Source organism: Heteronotia binoei, chromosome 15 (assembly GCF_032191835.1).
Source record: "Heteronotia binoei isolate CCM8104 ecotype False Entrance Well chromosome 15, APGP_CSIRO_Hbin_v1, whole genome shotgun sequence".
Lineage (NCBI taxonomy): Eukaryota > Metazoa > Chordata > Lepidosauria > Squamata > Gekkonidae > Heteronotia > Heteronotia binoei.
In genome coordinates this window covers 50580303-50607283 of record NC_083237.1, presented here as the reverse complement: position 1 = coordinate 50607283, position 26981 = coordinate 50580303, and the positions used below count along the sequence as shown (strand labels likewise).

At 46.5% G+C, this 26981-nt stretch overlaps 1 protein-coding gene across 1 annotated transcript in view; it reads right to left on the bottom strand.

The window, feature by feature from the left end:
• Positions 1–26981, bottom strand: part of SKAP1 (src kinase associated phosphoprotein 1) — a 458105-nt gene that overhangs the window by 54587 nt on the left and 376537 nt on the right. Inside the window, exons 9-10 of the mRNA XM_060255237.1 lie at positions 19877–19939; positions 11762–11874 (exon numbers count right to left, since the gene is read on the bottom strand). Of these exons, the coding sequence (XP_060111220.1) occupies positions 11762–11874; positions 19877–19939 (176 nt within the window). The remainder of the gene's footprint in view (positions 1–11761; positions 11875–19876; positions 19940–26981) is intronic.

Here is a 26981-nt window from a genome sequence, read left to right as displayed (position 1 = left end):
GAATGTGGAAAGGCCTGTTGTTTCCCAGCTGGGAAGCCTCATCTCCTTTAACCTGCAAGGCCAGGATCTGAAGAAGTGAGCAGTGATCCACAAAAGCTCCTACCCTGCCACAAATTGTATTAGTCCTTGAGGTGTGACTAGGACTCTTGCTCTTTTCTGCTGCCACAGACAAGCTGACACCATTACCCATCTTGATCTAACAACTCCCAGGGGTGGAATTCTAGCAGGAGCTCCTTTGCATATTAGGCCACACACCCCTGATGTAGCCAATCGTCCAGGAGCTTACAAGGCTCTTTTTTGTAAGCTCTTGGAGGACTGGCTACATCAGGGGTGTGTGGCCTAATATGCAAAGGAGCTCCTGCTAGAATGCCACCCCTGACAACTCTTATTAGGTTAGGCCAGGGGTGTCAAACATACAGCCCATGGGCCAGAACCAGCCCATCCAGGGCTCCTATCTGGGCCATAAGCAACTGGTCATTACCTTTATTGCCAGATGACAGAGGCTGTGCATTATGTCCCTCTATACTGTCCTAGTGCTAATGCGTAATGGCAGCGGAAGTGGGAGGATGGACATCAGGGAGGCACTGTAAGGAAATGCTGTTAAGAGTGTTAATCTTTTAATCTCTTTTATATTTTGAGTAAAAAAATAGCCATTAATTGGGTTCGCCTGTGTCCTTATAAAGTTTGCATCTCCGGTACCTGGCATTACATTTCATGGCACACATGGCCTGACCAGACAACTGTGGATTAGGCTGAAAGGGTGTAACGGGCTCAAGGTCCAAAGGGCACCCAGCAAGCTTCTATGGCAGAACAGGAATTCAAGCCTGAGTCTCCCAGACCACTGTAACCACCAGACCACCACAATGGCTCTTTTTGTTAGATGTACAAAGAAAGGTGGTTGGAAATTTCATACAGGAACATTCTTCAGAGTAGCAGCCTCAACAGCCTTGACTAACCCCAGCTTGTCAGAGCTTGGTAAGCTAAGCAGTGTGGACCATGGTCGGTGCTTGGATGGGACATCGCCAAGGAAAACCAGGGCAAACCACCTCTGCTCATCTTTTGCCTTGAAAACCCCAAGTGGGTTAGCCGTAAATCGGTTATGACTTGCTGGCACTTTATTTTATTCAGCTCTTCAGAGATCTGCTCGACATTACAAGCAAACGTGTGTAACAACTGCTCAATGATTGTTTCTTTTTAACACACACAAAAAAACATTGTTTAGATTTGCACTGGAGAATAGCTTCTGCTCCATGCGGCTTTTCTCGCAGGTCCTGTGATTCTCAGCATAAACTTTTCTGGTGGTCAAAGGGGACCCTTGCCTGCCTTTATCTCCACAAGTGGGATCCAAGCAAATATTGTGACTTCCCTCGTACATCACTTCCCTCATGCATCGGTGGGTGCAGAGCAAGGGTTAAGAGCTTCTCCACTTACAACCACCCTTTCCCCTAGTCTGCTGCTCTTGACAAACAAGGGCTATTGAACTACTCCCTCACCATCTTGTGCCTATCCCATTTGGCCCTGTGAATCCTTCTTGGGTTTGTACATCATGTGTGAAACTAACCACTGGAGGGAAAGAATCCTGCTTAAACACACAAAGAGCTTTTTCGATGGAACAGGAACTTCCTATGCTTTTGAGTGAGATTAAAAAAGGCAAAGGTAAAGGTAGTCCCCTGTGCAAGCATCAGTCGTTTCCAACTCTAGGGTGACATTGCTTTCACAACGTTTTCAAGGCAGACTTTTTTTTTTGCCATTGCCTTCCCCAGTCATCTACACTTTCCCCCCAGCAAGCTGGGTGCTCATTTTACCGACCTCGGAAGGATGGAAGGCTGAGTCAACCTGAGCCGGTTACCTGATCCCAGCTTACGCCGGGATCGTACTCAGGTCATGAGCAGAGAGCCCCTGACTGCAATACTGCAGCTTTACCACTCTGCGCCACGGGGCTCTTTTGAGTGAGATTACTGATACCCAAACCTGACCAAATGGAAAGTGTGTGTGTGTGTGTGTATAATGTGTGTGTGCGCTCATGTACCTGGAAGTCATGGTGACCTCTGATGACTGACCTTTACTGGGGGCCTGAAGGATATTCAGGGAGGTGGCTGAACAAAGCCTGCCCCCTACCTCCCGTTTCCCAAGTACTTGCCTGAGCTGGCCCTGCTTAGCTTTTGAGATCTGATGAGACTGAGCTTGCCTGAGCTATCCAGGTCAGGGCCAAATGGAAAGGACTTGTTGTACTTCACAGCTACTGAAAAAGCCTGGGTGACTGAGGCTACCAACTATGCCAGAGAGGTTTGGATCACCAAGTCCCTGTCGTCCGGGTCTCAAGACTGGATGGGTTTCTCTTGCTGGCTCTTGAATCTCCGCCAACTGACTCCACCCCCACCCCCCAAATCACATCTTCACCCCCCGCCCATGGCTGATGCACGAAATGTCAGACAGGACCTTAGCAGCAGACGGCGTGCATTCCAAACAACACCAGATGGATTTTTATATTAGCTACTATTTCATGTTCAAGGCACAGCGACCGCGCCACTTTAAAAAAAAAGAAAGAAAGAAAGAAAAAAACAAGCAAGCAACCCAGCCTCTGAGCTGCTGCCATCCTTGCTTCGCCGAGATTAATTCTGCAAAATTAATTGGGACAAGATTGAAAAGGAAATTAAAATGCAGCTGAGTGAACAGGCTTCTCAGACACCTTTCTCCCTCCTCCCTCTCCTTCCCCCCTGCTGTTCCACTGTCCCCCTCCCCACCACACACCAAGCTTTATTTAGCCTCTGCTTCTTACGTGGTCATAGGTGAGTTCTGTTGCCACGCAAAGCCATTTACGAAAGGAAGACACTGAGAACCAATGGGTTACGTGCGAGGAAGTTGCGTCGGAGCTCCAATCCAGAGCCACTGAAGGGAGTGAAAACCAGGTCACAATCTTACGTGGCAGGGGAAAGGAAGAAAGAAATCAAAGGAAGGCATGTGGCTATGTGGATGCCGATAAACATAAAAAGCAGCCCTATTGAGATAACAATAAATCACTTGATTAGCCTAAATAATAACTGGCAGCTTTAAAGCTATGTCTCTCTCTGTATGTGTGTGTGGGGAAATCTAGAATGATGTATTTGGGAAATCATAATATTGGCTTGGATCCCAGGCAAGTGTCCCTTTTGACCACCTGAAAAGGCTATGCTGAGGATCACGGGACCGGCAAGAACAAAAGCCATGTGGAACAGGGGCTATTGTAAGGAGGGGGATTGGGCAAGGTTGAATGGCAAAAGCTGGTTGGCTCCCACCCATTAAAAATTAATTAAGGAACAAGGTTGCCAGCACAAGGCAGCCTACAAGGTGGGGGCCACTCACCAGTGATGTAATGATGTTGTTGGCCATGTGCTGAAGTCACCCCCTCTGAACCTAGGTTTAACCGTAGAGTTTTGCCCATAGTGATTCACTGATGTCACTTCCCAGACAGACAGGAAGTGATGTCAATGTGTTGGGACACTGCCTGTTGCTATCTATTTCCCCACTTACTTCCCTCCTGCAGCCCAGCTGAGTAGATGTGGGAAGTGCCTGCTGGCGGCAAGGGATTCCCCGCCACCAGTGGGAAACCTGGCAGGTCTGTTAAAGAATGGGCAGAGGATGACCAAGAACCCTCTTGGCACCAGCACCAAATTATCTGTAAGGGCTGGTCTAAAGTAAAATGGAGGAAAGGCTGGAAAATTCCCTTAATTACCGTACGCATGATTAATGCTAGGTATTGGCAACAGAATGGGGGGTGGGGATGAACAAATTGAAGAACTGATGACTGAAGACTTGAAAGACTTAAAATGTTCTGAACAACTCATTATGTGGAATCAAAGAAAACTGAGAAAAAGTAGAAGCCTTGGCAAAATGCGGAGGGGGAAAAAGGAGGCAACTGTAATATTTCACTTACCTATATGGGAGAAGCAACTGTGATGTTTCACTCATCTATATCTGACCTCATGCTGGTCAGAACAGCTTTTCTATGAAGCACAGAGTGAGGTTGGGAAAGGGGTTGGGGGATGATGTGCTAGAAACGCTATTTGCAAAGTTCCCCTGAATGTGTGGAACTAGCTGCGTGGTTCTTTGAATCTTCTGATTTTATTTATTTACATGACTTCATTTATACCCTGCCTTTCTCCTCAACGGGTACCCAAAGCAGCTCACATCTTTCCCTCTCCTCCATTAAACCCCCATTCTCATTTTATCCTCCCAACAACCCTGTGAGGTAGGTTCGGCTGAGCGTATGTGACTAGCCCAAGGCCACCCAGCAACCTTCCATGGCAAAGTGGGGATTCTAGCCTGGATCTCTGCAAATGCTGTTCTGACGCTCCAACACCTATGCTGCACTGGCTCTCTAACATGCTTTAAAATATGCATCTTTGTATAAAAAGTAATTTAGGTGAAAAAAACCTCTCCACTTAACCGGGAAGCTTTCATTTTCATTCTCAAGAGCCAGCTGTTGAAAATAACTCTCATTTACCTTAGCGTTGCAATGCTGCCAAAAAGCTGGTGGAGAAATGGAGGGGAGGGGTAAGAGAAAAGTTTTGTTCTGTAGCTGGAATTGCAATGGAACAAGTGCACGGCCATGCGCTCCCACAGACTGATAGTAATATTACCTTACCTTTCTCCCATTACACAACTCAAATTCACATACGTGGCGGGGAAGTTCCCCAGGACTCATCTAGGCACTGAAGAGACCCAGACCTGTGTCTCTAAAACAACGACATGTGCCTTCAGATCATACCGTAGGACCAATATGCTACCCTGGCAACGCAAGCTGGACCCGTAGCCGTGTTTCACACATGCAGGGAATCCCTTGGTTTCTCCCCATTTGATTGCATGCAGCTGAATGCATGAACCGCTTTGACTAAGCACTACATTTGAGAATATAAAAATCCCACCTGCGATGCCTGATCTGTGGCGACACGGTCACACGGGCAAATGAGAGCCAACATTAAGTGCAGCTGCAAGAGTGTCAGATCGTGAATCTGTGGGAGCCAGGTTCAAATTCCCACTCTGTCATGGAAGCTTGTTGGGGGACCTTGGGCCAGCCACACACTCTCAGCCTAACCTCTTCACGGGATTGTAGTTGTCAGCAGACAGCAGAAGAGGGGAGAATGCTTTAGGTCTTCACTGGGGAGAAAGGCGAGTCATATAATATTGAAATAAATAATGAAGCAACGAGGTTAGCACCAAGAGTACCGGATATCTAGGAAAACCCAAAACAAACAGCAGCTGAGTTGCCTCTTATTAGGACCAACCAAAAGACACAAAACAATGTACACAATTCCAAAGGTATTAAAGCGGCTTTTGGTTTTAGATTCTCCTTTGAATCAGTGTGGCTTTCTGCACCCTATTTTTTACTAAGAGATGCAGATATCTAAGAAAAAGGGTAGGGGTAAGGGAGAGAGTATTGGGATATTTGGCGAATATGGCAGAGTTTGCCCACTCATAGCAATATGACACTGAGCGTAGTAAATAAATCTCCCAAGAAGCATATTGCAAAACAGGTAAACTTAAATTCTTTCAAGTAGATCCAGCTCACATTCAAGTTGCAGTCAAAAGAAGGGAGAGAAGCCTAATCTAAAGAGCACTTTCCCTCTCACAAATGGCCAGCTTGTCCAGCGTCATGTGCGTGGGAGTATGAAGGCATTGTCTCTACAGGAGACACATGTGTCTCCATAGAAGGCCGTGTGAAGAAAGTGAAAGGACAAAGGGAGAGGAAGGGTCCAAGGGCAGCTCTCAGGTTAAGACGAAAAGAGGCATCTCATTCAAGGAGATAACAGCTATACACGCTTAGAGTGATGCAGTGCCCCCCAATGTCCAGGCATGCTGAGGTGCTTACTCCAACAGACAGGTGATGTATTTGCATCGTGACTGAGGGATACATCACTTTGCATGAAAAGGCCAGTCCTTGTGCTTCCGCAGTAAACACATACAATCCCTGCAATGCTTGATGGGAAGAAGAACATAGGAGCCTTGGCCAATCACAACCACCAGGCAAGCATTCCTTGAATATTTGCATATAAGCACCTCCCCTTTGAAAGCTACAGAACTTATATGGTTGGCATGCCAGCTGGTGAGAGCTCAGCAATCAAGGAGGTTGAATATTTCCAGTCATTGGGGGCCTCAAGCCCAGCATTGCTCCCTGCCCATTCGTATGATAAGCAAAACCAGTAGAAAAGTATGCAGAAAAAGAAATGTTTTCAAATAACATTGGAAAAATAAATCATGTACTTTTGCACAATTTATTCACATCACTGAATTCAGCTTTTCACAGTGCAGAAACTAGACAATCTGAGAAAAGAAGTTTGATCCCTCCCCCTTTCAGCACAGAGAACATGCAACTTGACTGGCTTTGGCACTAATGGCTACATAGCAAGAAAGATCTCTTTGTTTACCATCTCCCTTGTCCCCCCATGCCTGTCAACAACACCGCTGGTTAATTTATTCACCTGCATGCTTGTAGTCGAGACACGCCTTTTACCAGGCAGCATTCCCTTCTGTGCCTCTCATATGCCACACCTGGCCAAACAGTTCAATTCCCTTTGCTCCTCTGATTACGCACCCACTCAGCCTCTTATCCAGAGATTCAGACAAACTCTGCTGGGAAGGGGTTTTAAAGCAACAGACTGCAGAGGGAGAGAGGGTCTCCACAAAGGCATGGGGGGAGACTGACCCATTACTTGCCTCTAGGGTTTCCAAATATTCTACCTTCAGGGAATCACTTGCAAATCATGAAGCTGCCTCATGCCAAGAGCACTTCCTCACTAGCAGTTGCTCCGCCCCCAGGCTTCTGTTTTCCCCGGCTCAAGCAATTGATTTAGCGCTGCCAATCCCCAGTTGGAGGCAGGGGATCCCCTGGTTTGGAGCCCTCCCCCTCCGCTTCAAGGTTAGCAGAAAGTGGGGTGTGTGTGTGGAGGTAAATTTATTTATCAGATTTATATCCCACCCTCCCCTGACAGGCTCAGGCTGGGCACTCCATTATACCCTACAGAGATCGATTCCCATAGGTTATAATGGAGAATTGATCTGTGGGTATTTGGGGCTCTGGGGGCTGTTTTTTGAGGTAGAGGCACCAAATTTCCAGCATGGCATGCAGTGCCTTTCCTCAAAACACCTCCCCCCACCTATTTAAAAAAGATTGGACCAAGGGGTCCAGTTCTATGACCCCAAAAGAAGGTGCCCCTGTCCTTCATTATTTCCAAATGGAGGAATTTAAAAGGTGTGTGGTCCCTTTAAATGTGATTGTCATAACTCCCTTTGGAGTTCAGTCATGCTTGTCACACCCTTCCTCCTGGTTTCAAAGTCTCCTGCCTCCACCGCCAAAGTCCCCAGATATTTCTAGAGTCAGATCTGGCTACCCTAGATAGATTCTCCACCAGTTGCTGCATGGGCGCATTTAAACTGCTCTCTCTGATTTCCCTCGCAGCTTCCTGGCCTTGTTTTTTTTAAGGATCAGGAAGCCGTGAGGGAAACTGGAGGGAGGTGTGGGTCCAAATGCACCCACACAGCAACTGGTGGGGAATCGATTGCTCAAGTCAGGGAAAGCAGAAGCCCTGGGGCACAGCAACTGCTAGTGAGGAATTGGTCTGAATCAGGTCTTTGGGCAACAGGGCCGTAGCCAGGAGTTCATGTTTGGTGGGGCCCATAACAGGATTTATTGTTTTTTTGGGGGGGGGGCGGGGGCTGAAGGGCCACCCACTTTGGTGGCCTTGGGCTCTCTGCACTGTAAGCTGCCTTGAGTTCCACAAGCTAACCTCCTTCGCCTGGACAGTCACAGCAACTCTGCTCCCCCCACCCCTTTCTTATGTGCCCCTCTCTCAGAGAGACAGAGCGTTTTCGCACTGACCTTACTCGGGAGCGACGTCCCTCTTCACCGTGCAGCATCTGTGGGATTTCGCACTAATTGCTCTGCAGAACCCGGAAGAGCCGCAAAGTCCTGTGGCTTTTGCGTCGCAAATGTAAACTGGCCAAAAACCAAAGACCTCTTGACTCTCCCCCCCCCCACCCTTTGCTCTGCATGCTGTGTTAGGGAAGGAGAGACAAAAAAGCAAAAACACTAGCAGCAATGCTACTACTTGTTTAGAGTGGCGGTGAGCAAAGGGGACAGATTGGGGACCCTCCAATGGAGGGGCTATACAGCTGGATGGGGGGGATTAAATGATGGGCCTGGTCCCTCCTGGGCCCCACTGTAGCTATGGGCCTGTTGGTCCATCAAGGACAGTCTTGTCTACTTAGGGTGGCAGTGGTTCTTCAGAGTCTCCAGCTGGGGTCTTTCACATCACTTACTGCCTGATCCTCTCATCTGGAGATGCCAGGGATTAAAACCAGGATCTTCTATGCACAAGTGGGGGGCTCTGCCACTGAGCCACAGCCCCCAGCCCTGTCTTTCCATATCATCTCGCGTGCTGGGAAATCACAGCATGCTGCAATGGACCCCTTGGCACTGAACCTCTGGGAAGAGTTCTAGGGGTCTAGCCTACTGGGTTTCACTGATGCACTTTTCTCCCTCAGCATCCTCCCCAGACCATCAACCACATTGCAAACTCATTTGTTTGCCTGCAAAGAAAGCACCTGAACAAACATAAAACATTTCTCCTTTGCTGTCCTCCTTCTGCCAGTCCAACTCTAATTCAAGAGCATTCATTACAAGAAAGGAATCTAAACCAGTAGCCACCCCCTTCCTTCCCATAAAGCAATGTCCTGTCACTCCAAGGGATGCTCTAGGAAGTTCCCCATGTCTCCATTGTCTTTACCACAGAGATTGGTGAAATTCCTAGAGTGTCATGCAGAAGTGTTGTTACCTCCTCTCAAAACTCTACCCTCCCCAGCCATCACTCTCAAAATCTCCCAACAGAGTCAGATCCTTTGCAGTGCAATACTAAACACAGTTACATCCTACAAAACCCCTTGACTTCAATCTTCCTAGAAGGATGTAGCTCTGCTTAGCGCTGTTTCTACACCTGACAGAAGATTCTCTCTCAATGCACATTTAAAATATTAAAAATCTACACTGCATACCACTGTCACTTCTGTCTTGCTTTGCATTATCTTAAGCCGTCTACACTCATTTTCTTGAATTGGCACCGAAAGCGGTTTCATCCCGGAGTTGCTCCTCACTTTACAAGAGTACTTTTGAACAGGAATTTTCTGCTGGTAGATTCAATGCTCATAAAATGAGAATCAACCCTGAGTGTAGAAACAGCCTAGAATACAGTGTAAAGTGAGGAGCAATTCCAGGGTAAAAACGTTTTCAGTGCCAATTCAAGAAAGTAAATGTAAATGACAACCAAAAATCCAAAGCAAGACAGAAGTGAAGTCGGACTATAATGTAAACTAACACTTTTCAAAGTGCACTGAGAGAGAATCTTTTGCCCAGTGTAAAATCACTCAAGGTTGGCCCATCAAAGCCTGAATTGTCTAGTCTGACTGACAGCAGCTGTCTAAGGTCGTAGGTCTTTTCATATCAACAGCTACCAGATCCTTTTAAATGCACATGCCAGGGATCGAATCAGAGACTTCCGATGTATGGTGCTGATGCTGTACCTCTAAGCCATGACACTTCCAGAGCCAGTTTGGTGTAGTGGTTAAGTGCATGGACTCTTATCTGGGAGAACCAGGTTTGATTCCCCACTCCTTTACTTGCAGCTGCTGGAATGGCCTTGGGTCAGCCATAGCTCTGGCAGACAAAACAAAATAAACAATGGCAACACAGTATATCCAGAATTCTAAAAAACAACTTTGTCAAAAACACAAAATACAATTTACAAATTTTACAAAAATCTATATTATATATTGTGCATCAGCATCCAAAAATCATTCCAAAAACATGAATCACATAGACAGCATAAAGTCCCAAACACAAATACAATTCTCAAGGATGACTCCAGAAAATTCCAAAAAGTCTAAAGGGAGTATTACTACTCAGAAGTAAATTCCAAACGGAGACCTTCCATTGATGTTGGCTAAGCAGAAAATCTTGCCTTCACGCAATCACCGGCTTAAATTGCGTTCCGCTGACGTCAATTGAAATATACAATATGGGCACTTAAGAGAAGCCGGTCTGAGGACCTTTGTCAGTTGGCTTGCGAAGAAGGTGCAAATGCAGCGGAACGCGATTTAAGCCGGTGATTGCGTGAAGGCAAGATTTTCTCCTTCGGAAGCTGACATCAGTGGAAGGACTCCGTTTGGAATTTACTTCTGAGTAGTAATACTCCCTATAGATTTTTTGGAATTTTCTGGAGTCATTCTTGTGTTTGGGACTTTATGTTCTCTATGTGATTCATGTTTTTGGAATGATTTTTGGATGCTATTGCACTAGGCTTCCCAAATCCCCCGCCTGGGCGGGGGACCCCAGATTTGGAGCCTCCCCCCCCCCCGCTCGCCAAAAAATCTGGAAAGCGGGGGGGGGGGGGGAATGGCGGCCCTTCCCACCCAGCCCTGATCCCAACAGCTTCTCTCTGCTTCCTGTTTCATCTTCTCGCCCTCCCCGCAGACGCCTCTTTTTCAACTCCCATGCCCCATCCCGGGTTGTGAGGAAAGTGGGGGGGGGGCTGTGAAGAAGGAAGGGGGGAGCGAAAGAGGGAGGGCTGGCGATGTGGAACGTGTGAAGTGCCTGGTGTGGCCGGAGAACGTGAATGGCAGAGACACGGCCGGCAGGAAATCCAGCCCCCTCCATTTCACCGCAGGTACGACCAGCCCTGGCCCTTCCCTTCTCCCTCTCCTCCGCCGCCTCCTCTCCGGGTATCTTGTGGGGACTCTTCCCTTCCCTCCTCGAAGGTGCTGTTTGTTTATCTTAAGGCTGGAGCGGAAGGAAGGGATCATTTTCCCGGCAGCCTCTTCGGGCTTGTCCAGGCTTTGTGTGTGGAGACGAAAGGTGGAGATTGGCATCAGTACCAGTGTGCCCTCTAAGCTGCGGTAGTGTGAGCTAGCCCACAGATTTTTAGCCTCCAGCTCACACATTTTTTGTCTTAGCTCAGGAAGGATGACCCTAGAGCACAATAATTTATGCAGGAGCTCACAACTTTAATACCGGTAGCTCACAATTTTAATGCCAGTAGCTCACAAAGTAGTTTTTTTGCTCACAAGACTCTGCAGCTTAGAGGGAACATTGATCAGTACCCAAACTGGATGGAAATATGGGCCCAGGGTTATGGCTCAGTAAGTAGACCTCTCTTCCCCCCAAGTTTCAAAACAATTGGACCAGGGGGTCCAATTCTATGAGCCCCAAAAGAAGATGCCCCTATCCTTCATTATTTCCTATGGAAGGAAGACATTTAAAAAGGTGTACTGTCCCTTTAAATGTGATGGCCAGAACTCCCTTTGGAGTTCAATTATGCTTGTCACACCCTTGTTCCTGGCTCCACCCCCAAAGTCTCCTGGATCCACCCCCAAAGTCCCCAGATATTTCTTGAATTGGACTTGGCAACCCTATATTGCACAATATATTATATAGATTTTTGTAAAATTTGTAAATTGTATTTTTGACACAGTTGTTTTTTAGAATTATAGCTCTGGCAGAGGCTGTCCTTGAAAGGGCAGCTGCTGTGAGAGTCCACTCAGCCCCACCCACCTCACAGGGTGTTTGCTGTGGAGGAGGAAGATAAAGGAGATTGTGAGCTGCTCTGAGTGGAGGGCGAAATATAAATCCAATGTCATCTTCTTCAATGTCTTCTTCCCTAAACTGCTGAACTCAAAGTGGCAGTGGAATGCTTGCACACAACATTGTGGCAGTAAAGCCATGTGTTTTGTTTACCTTGCTGATGATGTAGATCAGATCTCCCCGACGGAAGGATAGCTCATCAGGGTGGCCACCGATACAGTCCCACAGGCCTTGGTAGTAGTTTACGTAACTTTTCATGAAGTCTTCTAGAACCAGAGCAAAAGAGAGACAAGAAAATATAATTGCCTTCAAAGCAATTGAGACAATATGGGCTTAATTCCACCTCAGATTTAAAGGATGCCTTAATCTTGGATATTAATCCAAGACCTGCTGCCCTCAGGCCTCAGCCTCAGCCTCATCCCCAGCAAAAGAAAGGGGATGCTGGGTGCCTTCAGGCTAACACTATGCTTGTATACCGCGTGCCAGTTTCCTAGAGCATCTATTCTAGAATCTCTCCAGATTAATAAATGCCAAAAACTGATTCCTTGTTCCCGGTTCCTTATTTGTATTCATTCCAAAATTCTCATCCAAATGTCTCTCCAGAGTTTGGAGTTGCTTAATAACTTGTTTCCAAAGAAGAACGGATGCATTAGGAACTGCTCATTGTTCTGTTATTTACAAATTTTGTTTTCGAGCACTTGCCGCAGTGTACAGGTGCTTCAGCTCATTTGTATCTCTTCCTCCTCGGCATTATGCTTTTTGCGTCTGTATTGATAAAACACTAAAAAGAAGCGATCTAGATGGGACTGTGTTTACTGCTGAACGAAGATCTGTTTGGGGCGATGTTTTACTTTACCCTCAGTACAATCATCACAAGATTTCTCTATTTGCAGGGCTTTATCAGCACACACATGTACTTCAGGAACTGGTTTTGGGGGGAAACAAAACAAATAAACAGAAGGAATTAAAACCAGCAAGAAGATATTCATATTTAAATTCCATGCTTATACTGAGAAACTGACCTGGTGAAGGGGAATAAAGCAGAAGTGAAAGTCGATGCAGAACATAGTTCTGGAACAGTAAATGGATGGAAAGGGGGAAATGTAACCATCCGTACCTTTTACAACACAGGAGTGCATTATGCTCTTGTACATTGCCCAGAGCCTGGCGTAAACTGGCATAAGGTAATTAATACATCAAATAAATAACAACAACAACAAGCAGCCTGAATAAGGAGCTGAAGTTTACTTCCCTAGCAATTAGCTTTTGCTTATTCTTAAACATACACCTTGGAGGTTCCGTAGCTATAGTGGGGAGGCCGGGGGGCCAGACCCCACGAATCTTCCTCTTGCTTTACCTTTCTGCTCGCTCGCCGCCTTCCTCGCTTGCCCACAGCCTTTCTCGCCCACCCACCGCCTTCCTCGCCGGCCTTTCTCTCCTGCTCGTTGCCTTTCTTGCCCTCCTGTTGCCTTCCTTGGCTCTCCTGTTGCCTCCCGTTGCCTTCCTTGGCTCTCTCCTCTTGCCCTCCCATTGCCTTTCTCACCTGCCCATTACCTTTCTCAGCCGCCAGTCACCTTTCTTGGTCGCCCGCTACCTTCCTTGCTTGCCGTTCCTACCACCTTCCTTGCCTGCCTGCTGCCTTTCTCAGTCGCCCACTGCCTTCCTCGCTTGCTTTTCTTGCCTGCCCCCCCACCTCCCTCAGTCACCCGCCACCTTCCTTGGCCGCCTTCCTTGCCCTACCTCCACCTTTCTCTCCTGCCCACCATCTTCCTTGTCCGCCCTCCACCTTTCTCAGTCACCCACCACCTTCCTCGCCTGTCTTTCTCGCCCGCCTCCTGCCATTCTCGCCCACCTGCCACCTTTCTCAGTCACCCACCGCCTTCCTCACCAGCCTTCCATGGTTGCCTGCTGCCTTTCTTTCTTGCCCACCCCACAGCTCCCCCACCTAAATTTTTATCTCCCAAGCCTCCCCATCTAAAATTTTCTGGCTATGGGCCTGGCACCTCCCATGACTGGCCTCTTCAAGATGCTTGATCTGTAGGGTTGAGAACATAAGAGAAACCATGTTGTATCAGGCCAATGGCCCATCCAACACTCTGTGTCACACAGTGGCCAAAACCCAGGTGCCATCAGGAGGTCTATCAGTGGGGCCAGAGCTACAGAAGCCCTCCCACTTCTCCCCCGCCAGCACCTAGAATACAGGGTCACCAGCTGCGCTTGGGAAATTCCTGGAGATGTTGGGGGTGGAGCCTCAGGAGAGTGGAGTCTGGGGAAGGGAGGGACTTCAGCTAGGGTTTAATGCCATAGAGTTTGCTTCCTAAGGCAGCCATTTTCTCCTGAGGAACTGATCTCTGTTACCGGGCGATCAGTTGTAATTCCAGGAGATCTTACACTAGGTGGTTGAGCTTTTTACAGCTCAGGATTCGAATTAGGGTTGCCAGCCCCCTAGTGGGGCCTGGAGATCTTCCAAAATTACAGTTTATCTCCGGACAACAGAGGCCAGTTCCCCAGGAAAAAACAGCTGCTTTGGAGGGTGGACTCCATGGCATTATACCGACTGAATGCCCTCCTTCCTCAAACCCCTCCTTCCCCAGGCTCCACCCCCAAATCTCCAGAAGTTTCCCATCCTGGAGCTGGCATCCTACCCCACCCCCACCCCTCCTGTCAGTTGCCAAGCACAGCCTGGCAACCCTAATTTCAGATCCTGCCCCCTTTCTTGCTTGTGCTTAATTGAGAGAAAAGTAAATTCACTGCCACTAATACAGCCCTGCTGTGTTATGTAACAGGGGGCACATATGTTGAAGGGAGTGTGGGGGGGAACACCATTCTGAATTGGATGTAAGGGACTTTGGAACAACCACCCCCTGGATTAGCATGGCCAGTTTTAGATTGCCTAAATATGCCAGGGGCATTTGTGGAAATGGGTAATGGCAGAGGAGGGAGAAAGTCAGTCCCGGCAACCACACATGAAAGAAAGTAGGTCTGCTTTCTTTCGGTTGAGATATTGGAAAGGGAACGAGGGGTGAGCATGAGACGGAGGGCCGGGAAGAGAGTAAAGGAGCTCATGTAGAAAATTAAAATGGAGCTCAGGACTCAGAATTTCTGATCTAAAGAGATGTGAGGCAGGGCTCATCTCTAGGCAACTGTGAAGTAGGCAAAAGGACGAATTCAGACTCATACTGGTTTTACTTTCCATTTTTTTCTTAGCTCTGGTCAACTTTATATTTCTTTTCTTTTCTTTTTTAAAATTAAGATCACAGTCCTGGGAGAGAAGAAGAAGAAGAAGAAGAAGAAGAAGAAGAAGAAGAAGAAGAAGAAGAAGAGTTAGTTTTTATCTCCTGCTTTCCTCTGCCCTAGGGAGTCTCTAGTTTAGGCTTCCAGTCACCTTCCAGAGTAGGTTTTTAATACCTCACTTTTCTCTACCTTAAGGAGTCTCAAAGCAGTTTACAATCACTTTCCTTTCCTCTTCTCACAACAGGCGGCACTTTGTGAGGTAGGTGTAGTGGAGAGAGTTCTGCGACTGGCCCAAGATCACCCAGTAGGCTTCATGTGGAGGAGTTAGGAATCAAACACGAGTCTCCAGATCAGAGGCCAGACTGTGCCAGACTGGCTGTTGTGTACATAGGATACCCTCCTGGGAATCCTCTGTAAGCTGTCTTGGAGCTGCCCCTTGGGAGAAAGGCAGGACGCGAGTGCAACAGATACATTAGATAAGGATTCCTCTCAACTATTCATCCTGCATTAATGAAAGGAAGCTGAATGAAAGCAAAAAAGGTTCCAATGAAACACCCAATCTTTTGGGTGTTTCATTGGAACCTTTAACACTTCTTGGCATTTTGCTTCAAACAAAATCCACTGGTTTCAAAGGTACAGAGCAACAGCTCCCTCCCTCCCTGTCAAAGTGCCAGCTGTTTATTGAAATTCCCTTGGACTTCCTTGGAGGTTTCACTGGAGAAAGGGGGTGAAAGTAATACATTTCTTACTGGTATTGCCTCTCTTGAGAGGACCTGAAGCAGAAGATGGCTGCTTTTGCTTTGCCCGCTTTCTTACTGGCATTTGGTTACTGCCTTATGCCAAATTTTGAGTCCAGTGGCACCTTTAAGACCAACAAAAGTTTATTCAAGGTAGGAGCTTTTGTGCACAATGCATACTTCTTCTGATATGCATGCCATCTGACAGCTTTCTTTCACTCTTGCCTGAGGAAGAGTCTCCAGATTCCCTTTGAATTTCTACTTTCCCAAAAAGCAAGATGTTTTGCTAAACCTGCACCGCTGAACAGTTATGATCTGTATCTGGAGAAAAATTACATAAAGGGAAATGTTCGGAAAATATGACGATTTACTTATACGGTGCCCCTCCCTGCAATTAAGGCAGCTTAAACAACATAATAAAACAACAATAAAAGCATATTAGAAACCATTAGAAATAATTTTCAAAAAAATTGAGATGGTAAAGGGAAATGATCCCACTAAGCATACTTAAAGTGCATCTAGCAGTGCAGGGCTTACTTTAATCAAGAGCTGAACCCCAGAAACTCAGCTAATTGCACACAGCCAATAACTTCTGAACATAGGAGAAGTGCTAAACAGACCACAGCCCATCTATGTACATCTTAGGGTAGAGGGTAAGCCCTTTGGCCATGGAATAGGGCTTTTTGTGGTTTCCGGCAGACTTAAACCCAAGAGATCCAGGGCGTAGTGGTTAAGTGTGCAGACTCTAATCTGGGAGAACTGAGTTTGATTCCCCACTCCTCCACATACACCTGCTGATGTGACCTTGAGTCAGTCACAAGTTCTCACACAGAGCTGTTCCTCTCAAGAGCAGTTTCTGTCAGAGCTCTCTCAGCTCCACTTATCTCACAAGGTGTCTGTTGTGGGGTGGGGAGTGGAGGGGTGGGGAGGGGAAAAGGAGATTGTAAACTGCTCTGAGACTCCTTCTGGTAAAGAAGGGCAGGGTATAAATCCAATCTCTTCTTCTTCTTAAAGTACTCCTCTTCTGGCTCTGACCTGGATAGCCCAAGCTATCAGATTGTGGTAGGGTTAGCAGGTCCACCCACCCATCCCCTCCGGCCATCAGCAGGGGATGGGGAAATTCCAGCTTGGAAAACTCCTAGAGATTTGGGAATGGATGCTGGGGAAGACAAAGAGCTCACTGGGGTCCAATGCCATACAGTCCATCGTCCAAAGTAGCCATTTTCTCCAGGGGAACTGATGTCTGTAGTCTGGGGATGAGCTATAATTCTGAGGGATCCCCAGGTCCCAAATGGAGGCTGGCATCCATAGGTCTTGGAGGCTAAGCAGGGAACAACCCTGGCTAATATTCGGATAGGAACCCTGGAACCTTGGGTTTGCTCCATAGAGACAGACAATGGCAAACCTATTCTGAACATCTCTTGCCTTGAAAAAAAACTACAAGGTCACCATAAGTCATCTGTTACTTCATGGCACTTTCCACCCTGAACCTTTTATTAGAAATCCCAACTGCTTGATGCTGCAGCCGTACATTTAATCCACCTCCCACCACATAAAAAAATTGGGAGCTCCGTCTTAGTGTCCTTGACAAGCCAAACCACAGCTTATTTACACGCTCCTGTTTCCTGCACGGAGTGCAAAAGACGACACCCAGAACTGCAGGAAACTCCGCCTAAGTGCTTCTTTCCTGAACTGAAGCGAGAAGATTCGCAGGGGTTGGTGGGAGGGGGGGGGGAGGAGAAGCAGGTGGGCCGGTTTGTATCTGGAGAGAGGGTGGTGGGTGGGACAGGGCTAGTTCCAGGAAACAGGTTTTCCGCTCAACTCCCATGTGGCCTGAATTCTCAAGAAAAAGAGCAAGAGTGGGAACATGAAGGCTCCTCATCCACTCTGGAAGGGCAGGCTGCTTGCTAGCGGCAGCCCAGCTGGAGAAGGCCAGCTTTCCAGTCAACAGCACTTCCGTGCTCTCCTTTCCTCTTGGCACTGGCAGCTGTGACTCTCCTTCTGTCCTGCCCATTGGCTTGATTCACCATCCATGGGTTTCTTCCCCCCCTTATCTCTCTCTCTCTTTTGCTTTCCTCTTTCCTGGATTGTTCTTGCCACTCCAACCTTCTGTTCCCTGCAATTTAGGAGTCTGGCTGTTACTTAAAGGGTTTTTGGTACCTGTTTCCTGAAGGAAGGGGAGGGGGGAGGAGGAAGAAAGTTCAAAGCACTGTCACTTGTGGGGGGATACTCAACACCAGGATGCTGGATCAGGCAGCTGGATGAAAAGGAAGCTCTATGTCAACTGCACTGCATCACAGATTTCGAGGGGAGGGGAGCGGCAAACTTTTATGCTCTGCTTTCAAATTCCACAATGTGAAAAAGTAGCTCCACTCTCATGTTGCTTCCCCCCCCTCCCCCAATCAGATTTTATTCTAATGCTTTGTCTGCTTGGAAGATTAAACCAGAGTTCAGTGGCACCTTAAATATTAACAAAAAGTCTTGAAAATAGATTCAGCTGGGTAGCCATGTTGGTCTGAAGCAGCAGAACAAAGTTGGAGTCCAGTGGCACCTTAAAGGCCTACAAAGTTTAATTCTGGGCATAATGAGTGTGCATGCACAATTCTTCAGATTTTGAAACATACTATTTTAGAAGTCAGAGCTCGCTTTATCAGGCGCATTAAAGCGTGCACCCGTAGCAGTTACAGATGTCCGTGCCGTACCTCTGAAGAAGTCGGCTCTGACTCACACAAGCTTGCATTGCAATAAATTCTGTTAGTCTTAAAGATGCTGCCGTCCTCTTTAATTTTTGCTACAATGGACGAACATGGCTACCCCTCTGGATTTGCTTATCAGGGTAAGCAAGAGCCCTGTTTGAAGGCATCTCTTTTGGACTGCAAGATGGGACTCAGCATATAGAATTGTAATCCCCACCACTGTCTTTCCATGGCAAAGCAAATAAATTTAAAAAAGAGATGAACCATTGGATAAAGGGGGATTTGCTTTCCTGGGGTCATTTCTGGTTCTCTTGGCAAGGATACACCATTGTTTGGCTACTTGTTCAGATTACCTTCCTATTTCATCCTAAGGATTTCAGGAAGTCTACATCATTCCAGTCCAGCAGGACAGCAGAGAGACTGCTTTCTTCCCATGATAATTTAGAGCACTTATAAGAGTGAGGACGAGATGTTCGCGATCAAAAAGGTCTACAGGTCCCCAGCAGGAAACCAAATTAGGGCTAAACCAGCACAAGTGAAAGAATCTGTGAATATTCCCCTAACTGATTTGACCTCCCAGAGACTGATGAAGATCCAAGAGAAGAAAAGGACAGAAAACAAGCCAATAAACCAATATCTGGGGAATAGGGATGGAAATGTAGAAGTTGTGGAGTTAGATTTGTTATCTACTGTCAACATCTTGAAGTTGAAATAGAAGAATAATAATATCCAGGAGGGCTAGAAGTTAAGGCTGTCAACCGATTAAAGCTTTTTCAAAGGACAATTAATCATCTAGTTTTTAATTGATTGATTAGATGTAAGCGTATCTGTGTGCTGCCAAAACCCCAACACAGGTGCACAGGAGGAAAAGTGAAGCTGCTCTGAAGTGTGAGACAATGTACACTTTTTATCAGCAAAAGAAGAGTTGTTTTGGCTGGAAAGGACGGCTTTCTTCCATCTGTAGTTTCTCTGCCTATTTAGGAGAACAGAATCTTCATGTTCAAGAGCCTTCAAAACCAAACAAACTCAAGGGCTATCAGTATGAGAGAGATGGATATTTCAGAAGGCAGATTAACATTAATTTCAACTCAGCGCTGCCAGCTTCATTTGCCTGAGGTTCTTATTGGTAGATGGAAAGCAAAAGGAGCCCAGCCCATTTCACGAATCGTGGAACAACGAGCCAAAGCTTGCTGTAAAGTATATACCCAACAAGGAGATGCATCCACCTTTTGCATTCTGACACGTTTCCAAACCTGCATTTGTCTCATGCGCACATTATATAGATCCTGGTGGGCAGCCGTGTTGGTCTGAAGCCATAGAACAAAGTTGGAGTCCAGTAGCACCTTTAAGACCAACAAAGTTATATTGAGAATGTAGGCTTTTGTGTTTTTAGCACATGGAAGCTTACATTCTCATTAAAACTCTGTTGGTCTTAAAGGTGCTACTGGACTCCAACTTTGTATACATCATGTATTTAGGCATACATTTCAGAAACACTAGAACTGACCCTCAGAGACGCAACATGTAAAGAGACCTTAAATGGGGATTTGACCTGGGCTCCAAGCCAATCCTCTTTTCTTGGCCCCGTGCTGACCACTGACCTGTCTTCTCCAGCTCCTCAGCATCTTTGATGTTGTCAGGAGCAGTCAGGCCAAGTTCCTCATCTGAAATGAGATTAAAACCAATAATGAATTCCAGCAGGCGTCTGCTGATTGGGACAGACTGCAGGTGATGCTGGAGATCTATGACTAGTAACTCCAGATGTGTAATTCGGCTCTGAAAAACAACTGCAGGGGCCCCAATATGGACTAGGGCTACAGCAGTGTGGAATGGGTGGGGTAACGTCTCCCCCGTATGCTGATCCCTCATCAAAAATGATTGTCATCTCAAATGGCTGCTTTATTTTATTAAAACATTTATGAGCTTCAACAAAAGTAACATTTTCAGTGACTGAATTTGCCCTTGCACCCATGCGAACAGGTGGGTGTTCTAGAACCATCTCTGGTTGGGGCGGGGGGCAAGGATTTTGACAAGTTTCCAGTCTATTCAGTTAAAACAAAGTGTGGTAAATATCTATTGGCTAATGCCTTTGACGCCATCGCCACAACCCTTCTTCATCCTTGAAGTAGTTTTCCAGCTTTTTCCTTTGTGAATTTATTTTGTAAGGTTTACAATAGACATATTTACTAATATTTGTATTTATGTCACTTTAAAACAAACTCCTAAAATGCAAGGGAAGGGGCAAGATTTAAATGAACCCATCTCTGTCTGTCTCTGTGTTACTGATTAGATCACGCACATAAATGGGATCAGTGAGTAGCTAGGATGGTTCATAGGGAAAAACTCAGCAGTAGCACAATACTTTGTTACTAGGATCAGCCAAAATACCACAAATTTTAGCCCTGACCTGGATAGCCCAGGCAAGCCCAATCTCACAAGATCTCAGAAGCTAAGCAGGGTCAACTCTGGCAAATACTTGGATGGGAGACCTCCAAGGAATACCAGAAACCAGGAGGGCAGAGGCAGGCTTTATTCAGTCACCTTTCTGAATACCCTCCAGGCCCTTAGTCAGTCACCAGAGGTTGCCATGACTTTCATGAACAGACATGCACACACACACGTGCAAAAGCAACAACAAAATACCATAGATTTTGGATAATTAAGAAGATGATGCATGGCATCTTGTAAGGCAAAAACAAAACATTTGCCTTTGTTCCCCCCTCGTAACTATGTTTGGGGCACCTTAACTGTTTAAGAGAAAGACGGGAATGGGACAGGGGATGACCTCACTACCTAAATTGAAATTGCAAGAACTTCAGAGAACAGAATACTTCGATAAACAGAAACTACTGCTGATAAAGAACCAAGAAGCTTTCCTTGAGCCACTGATGGTTAGTGGAAACAAAGACCTATCAACATAATCTTCTCTTTTTGCAAGATCTATTTGATTTGATGAGTGGAATGGTTCCCTATCAGTTTGATTATCTCACATCTTTCTCCCCTTCACCTTCAACCTCCTTGAATTCTAAACCAGGCACAGGAATAAATGAGAAATCAGTATTAATAGTAACCAGTGAAGTTAGTTTTCCTATTTGATATTATTTGTGCGGTGTATTTTTTTTTTAATCTGCTAGTAAACAAACCCACACTGCTAATGGGAAGTTGATTTCAGATGTCATGGCAGCTATATGAAGCTGTGGCCACATGAGAATAATGGTTTAGGTAGCAACCAACCAGCTGCAGTTACATTCGAATTCCCCTTCGTCCCTTGCTGCCTCTCAACAACAACCTATATAGCAAAGTTTAACATATAGCAAAAGGAAAGGAAAATGGGCTATCACCTGCTAGCAGAGGGAGGTAATATTTTTAAACATGCCCCATAAACCTATCAATTGTTATTTAAGGCAGTAATAGCAATCACTTGTTATAGCGTCATAAATTTACATGGCACTTTATAAGCATAACACAAGCAGGGGAAAGCTTCCTTAGCTTTGACAAGTATCTCCGGTCTCACTAAAGAGAAGACAATGAATGAAACACACTGTCAGGAGATTATGGAGGCCAAGGGAAGAGGAAAGGGAGGGTAGGCGTGTGGGCGGAAGGACGGCCTGAGTGGAGGGGGAGGAATGATTCCAGAAGGAAGTGAGGATGAAGATGACAAAGGGTGGACGCGGACAGCCATTTACCAAGCGATAATTGAACAGAGCGTACATGGGTCTTGGCGAGGAAAGTCTTGTCAAAACGGGAGGAGGAGGATTTCGCCAGTCTCTTTCTCCCCCTGACTTTCTGCCTGGAAGTGTGGCAAGTGGGTGAAGACAAAATCCAGTGGCAGGAGGATGCTGAGGTGATTTCCTGCTTGGTAAACGATCATCTGTATTGTGTTGTATCTCACCCTCCAGACACCAAAGCCAGGATCAATGAGTGCCAAATTTATTCAGCCAACCGATGGTTATTGCGTAGGACTGTCAGATCTGTGTTGGGAAATACCTGGAGATTTCGAGGGGGGGGGTGAAGCCTGGGGGGGGGGTGAAGCCTGGGGAAGGTGGATTTCAAAGGGGCATAGTGCCGTAGATTCCATCTTCCAAAGTGGCTGTTTTCTCCAGACAAACGGATGTCTGCTGCCTGAAGATCAACAGTAATCCTATGAAATCTCCAGCCACCACCTGGGGGTTGGCAACATTGAGTACTCCTGCGTAAGGCAATCTTCGGCATCCAGTATCCTGTCTGGAAACATGAAGACTGAGCTTCTGGCAAGTCACAGATAGTGGCCATCAATAAGTGTCCCTTCTGTCTAACCCAGGGGGTCTCTCCAGCGGGTAGCATGTGGGCTACCAGCGCTCACCGGCTGCTGGAGAGTAGCTGGTACAGCCCCTAAAAGACTCAGGAAAACACTGCAAGAAAGATCTGCACTTTCTCTCTTTCCTTCGAGATTGTGTTCATGCGTGTGTAGAAATAAAACGCTTAAGATGAAGCAGATGGGTTCAGTACACCCTAAGTTGAATTTTGACTAAATTGAGCAAATCAAGCACATTTTTTATGGATGTGCCGATTTGGCACTTTTTCTTTGGCTTTGATTAGTCACTGGGAGAAGCACCAGGGCTCTCTGAAGCTGCCCACACTGCCAAATGGAAGCTGCACTCAGCCCCACATTCTAGCTTTGGAAATTTCACCAGATCTTGCCAGCCTGTCTTCCATTCTAAAAGGGTTAGAAACCCTTTAAGTGACCACAAAAGCTAATTACATGATACATTGTCCTGAGATCCATTCAAAAGACATGGCTTGGGAGGTCTGTGCTTCATGGGTATGAAGGGCCCCTTGTGGGATCAGGATCATTGTGCACAGGGAGAGGGGGTTTAAACCTTCCTCCCCAAGTCATTTTCTGGACATCAAATGGCTCTGGGGAGATGCTAAATACCAGGGGATTTTTTTGGCAGGAAAAGCCCAGCAGAAACTCATTTGCATATTAAGGCACACCCCCTGATGTCACCATTGTTTCATACAGGGTTTTCTTGTAGAAAAAACCCAGCAGGAACTCATTTGCATACCAGGCCACACCCCTGATGCCAAGCCAGCCGGAACTACATTCCTGCTCAAAAAAGGCCCTGCTAAATACCTCAGTAAGGAAACAGAGTACTGACAGGCTACACATATGTGCTGGAGGGAGCAATGTAGCATACTTGGACATTGGGGGGGGGAAGAAGGGGGGAGGGGGCGCTACATGACTCTAAGTATGTGTATAGGTGTTATCTCCTTGAATGGGATGCCTGTCTTTGTCTTAAGCTGGGAGTTGCCCTCTGATACTCTCACTTTGTCCTCTCACTCACTCTTCACATGGCTTCCCATGGAGACACACGTCTCTGCAGGTCTCTCCTCACACTCTCACACACATGATGCTGGACAAGCTGGCCATTTGTGATAGGGAAAGTACTCTTTAGATTAGGCTTCTCTCCTTTCAGCTGCAGATTGAATACAAACTGGATGTACTTGAATAAATGTAAATTTATTTTATTATTATTTTGCAATATACTTCTTGGGAGATTTATTTACTGCACTCAGTATCACGCTTCTATGGCTGGGCAAAACTCTGCTATACTAACCAAATATCCCAATAATGTTTCTCCAGTGTGCAAACACAGGGCTGTTTCTGGTCAGGAAAACAGAACAAGGAAAGGGCCTTAAACCTCCTTTTCCCTGCATATTGCAGTCCTGATCTAAATCTGGACCATTTGGACTTGGAAGCATAAAACTCCCAGACCTTGTCTGCAGAGTAAGACATCAATGTAGTTTCAGAGAATCAGTTGTGTTAGTCTGTAGTAATAGATGGAGTTGTTGGGTATGGGTTGGGAAATTCCTGGAGATTATGGGGGTAGAGCCTGAGGAGGGTGGGGTTTGGGAAGAGGAGGGACCTAAATGGGGTATAATTCCATAATGTCCACTTTTTAAAGCATTCATTTTCTTCAGGTGAACTGATCTCTGTCACCTGAAGTTGTAATCCCAGGAAATCTCCAGCTACCACCTGGAGGTTGGCGACCATAAAAGAATGTCATCGGAGTCCAGTAGCACTTTAAAGAACGATAACATTTTCCAGGATATAATAGATTAATATAATACCCATAAACAGTGTTCCCTCTAAGCTGAGTTAGTGTGAGCTAGCTCAGATTTTTAGCCTTCAGCTCACACATTTTTGCCTTAGCTCAGGAAGGATGGCCCCAGAGCACAATAATTTAAGCAGTGGCTCACAACTTTAATGCCAGTAACTCACAACTTTGATGCCAGTCGCTCACAAAGTAGAATTTTTGCTCACAAAATGCTGCAGCTTAGAGGGAACATTGCCCATAACTCCTCTTTGCTCTCTTTTCTTTTCTGTACCCCTATTTTAAATCATCATAATAAAAATTATCAGAAATTCCAGGATATAATTTTTTGTGTGACTCCGAGCTCACTTCATCAGATACGTACACTGACTAGAGTGTTATAAGATTCCTGGGGCACTGAATTCTGCCCCTAATGACAAAAATCTGTGCTTGTCTGGCGCTGAGTGCTGGGTAACCAGAATAGGCATTTGACAGGTGGTTAGATAAAAAGCCATCCAGCCAGAGGGACAGACCTTTTGATGATATCATACGATCTTGCACACAGTCCACTAGACAACCTTGTTCTGCTGCACTTTCGGGAAACCACCGTCTTCTCCCCACCCTCACTTTGTCTAGGGCACAGCTGTCTCTGGCACGCGATGCAAATCAATGCAAACCTGGTCTGGCCTTCCCTTTGCGAATTCAGAATTGGATCTGAAGCTGGAAGGGTCAGAGAAACGGCACGTCCCACCCTGCTCCAGCCCCCACTGTTAGACGGGAAAGTGGCACCAAGGATCTTTTCTAAATAAATCAGCCTTGATTGTACAACTCAAGCCAATGACGAGACGCAACCTCATTAGCATTGATTTTAAAATAAATTATTGAGGGTGCCTTCTCTTCCCCCACCCCCCGACACCGCCCTCTGCTCTGTGCATTTGTGAAGGAGAACCATAAATGTTATTTTCTTGCAATGATTTTTTTTTTTTTACAAAAAAGGGAAAAGCAACAATAATGGAACAATCAAAGTAAGATTAATATCCTTCCAGGCAATGCTGAAATGTGGGTTAAAAAAAAGAAAAGAACTAATGGAACATATATAGGGTCACTCCTTATTCCAACTTCTAAGCAGTGGGATGTTTAAGGGGGGGGGCCGCCTGTGAACTCCTCATTGTTGATCACTGCCCTCTTTAGCCTTTGTGCTGATGGAGACAGAAAGATAGCCAAGTTCTCTCTCCATTGGTCTCCTCCTCCCCACTTTCTCCAGTGGTGGCAAAAGAGGAAGCAGCTCCGAGACAGAACAGGCTACATTCACTTAGGGTTGTCGGGTCCCCTTGGTGATCCAGAGAGGGAATCTGAGGGGGGGGGGCAGTTCTGGGGGTGAGCGGGGATGTCGCATGCCGTCCCCAATGCAATGACAGCATCTGGAAGTGACGTTGTCTCAATGGGGATGTCACACAGCGAATGCTCTAATTTTTGGGTAAACTTTATGGTAAAACGGGTCTTAAACCATAGACCGTTTTCACACACAACTTACCACACGGTCACATTCCTGTTCTCTCCGCAGCATCTGTTGGATTTCCCATTATCTGCGCCGAGTTACAGGAAGTGCTGCGGCTTTTGCGCAGCAAATGTAAACTGGGTTTTAGCAGTTTACGTTTACTATGCAAAAGCTGCGGCACTTCCTGTAACTTCAGCGCAGATAATGGGAAATCCAACAGACGCTGCGGAGAGAACAGGAATGTGACTGCGTTGTAAGCTGTGTGTGAAAACGGTGATAGAGTTTTGTCCCAAAACCAGAGTGTCCCCATACAACATCCCTGAAGTGATGACATCACTTCCAGGTGACATCATTGCACCAGGGGTCTCTCCCATTGGCCAGCTGGTCCATGGCAGGGAGAAGCTGCCCAAACCAGGGGATACCATGCTGGGACCTTGGGGCTGGCAGTCCTATGTTCACTGCAGTCACCAGCTCTGGGTTTGGACGTGAAGCCCAGTACTTAGAGGTGGAGTCCACAGAGAGCAGGGTTTGGAGAAGGGAGGGACCTTAGCATGGTACAATGCCACAGAGTCTGTCCTTCAAAGCAGTCACTTTCTCCTGGGGGAACTGATCTCTGGAGTCTGTATTTTGATCTCCAAGGGGAACTGATTTCTGTAGTCCATATTTTGAAAAACAAAACAGCTGGTATATTTTCCAACTGTCTACTTCAAACAAATGATCTCTAAGACAAATCTCATTTTAAATACCTCTACTATTTAAGAAGTGATAATTGCTACTAACAAGGAAAATTCATGATCTTCCAACCCAAAAAGAGGACATTTAAATCAGTTTTAAAAAAGCCCTAAAGACAGACTCATAGGTTGTTTTCGCACTCACCTTCAGCCGGCGCGAAGACCCTCTTCACCGCGCAGGATCTGCACGGATTTCGCACTAACTGCCGCGGAGCAGCCCGAAAAGCCGGAAGCTCCCTTCGCAAAAGCCGCTCAAACGGAAACTTGCTTTTTGGCGGTTTCCGTTTGAGCGGCTTTTGCGAAGGGAGCTTCCGGCTTTTCGGGCTGCTCCCTTCGGGCAGTTAGTGCGAAATCCTCGCAGATCCTGCGCGGTGAGGAGGGTCTTCGCGCCGGCTGAAGGTGA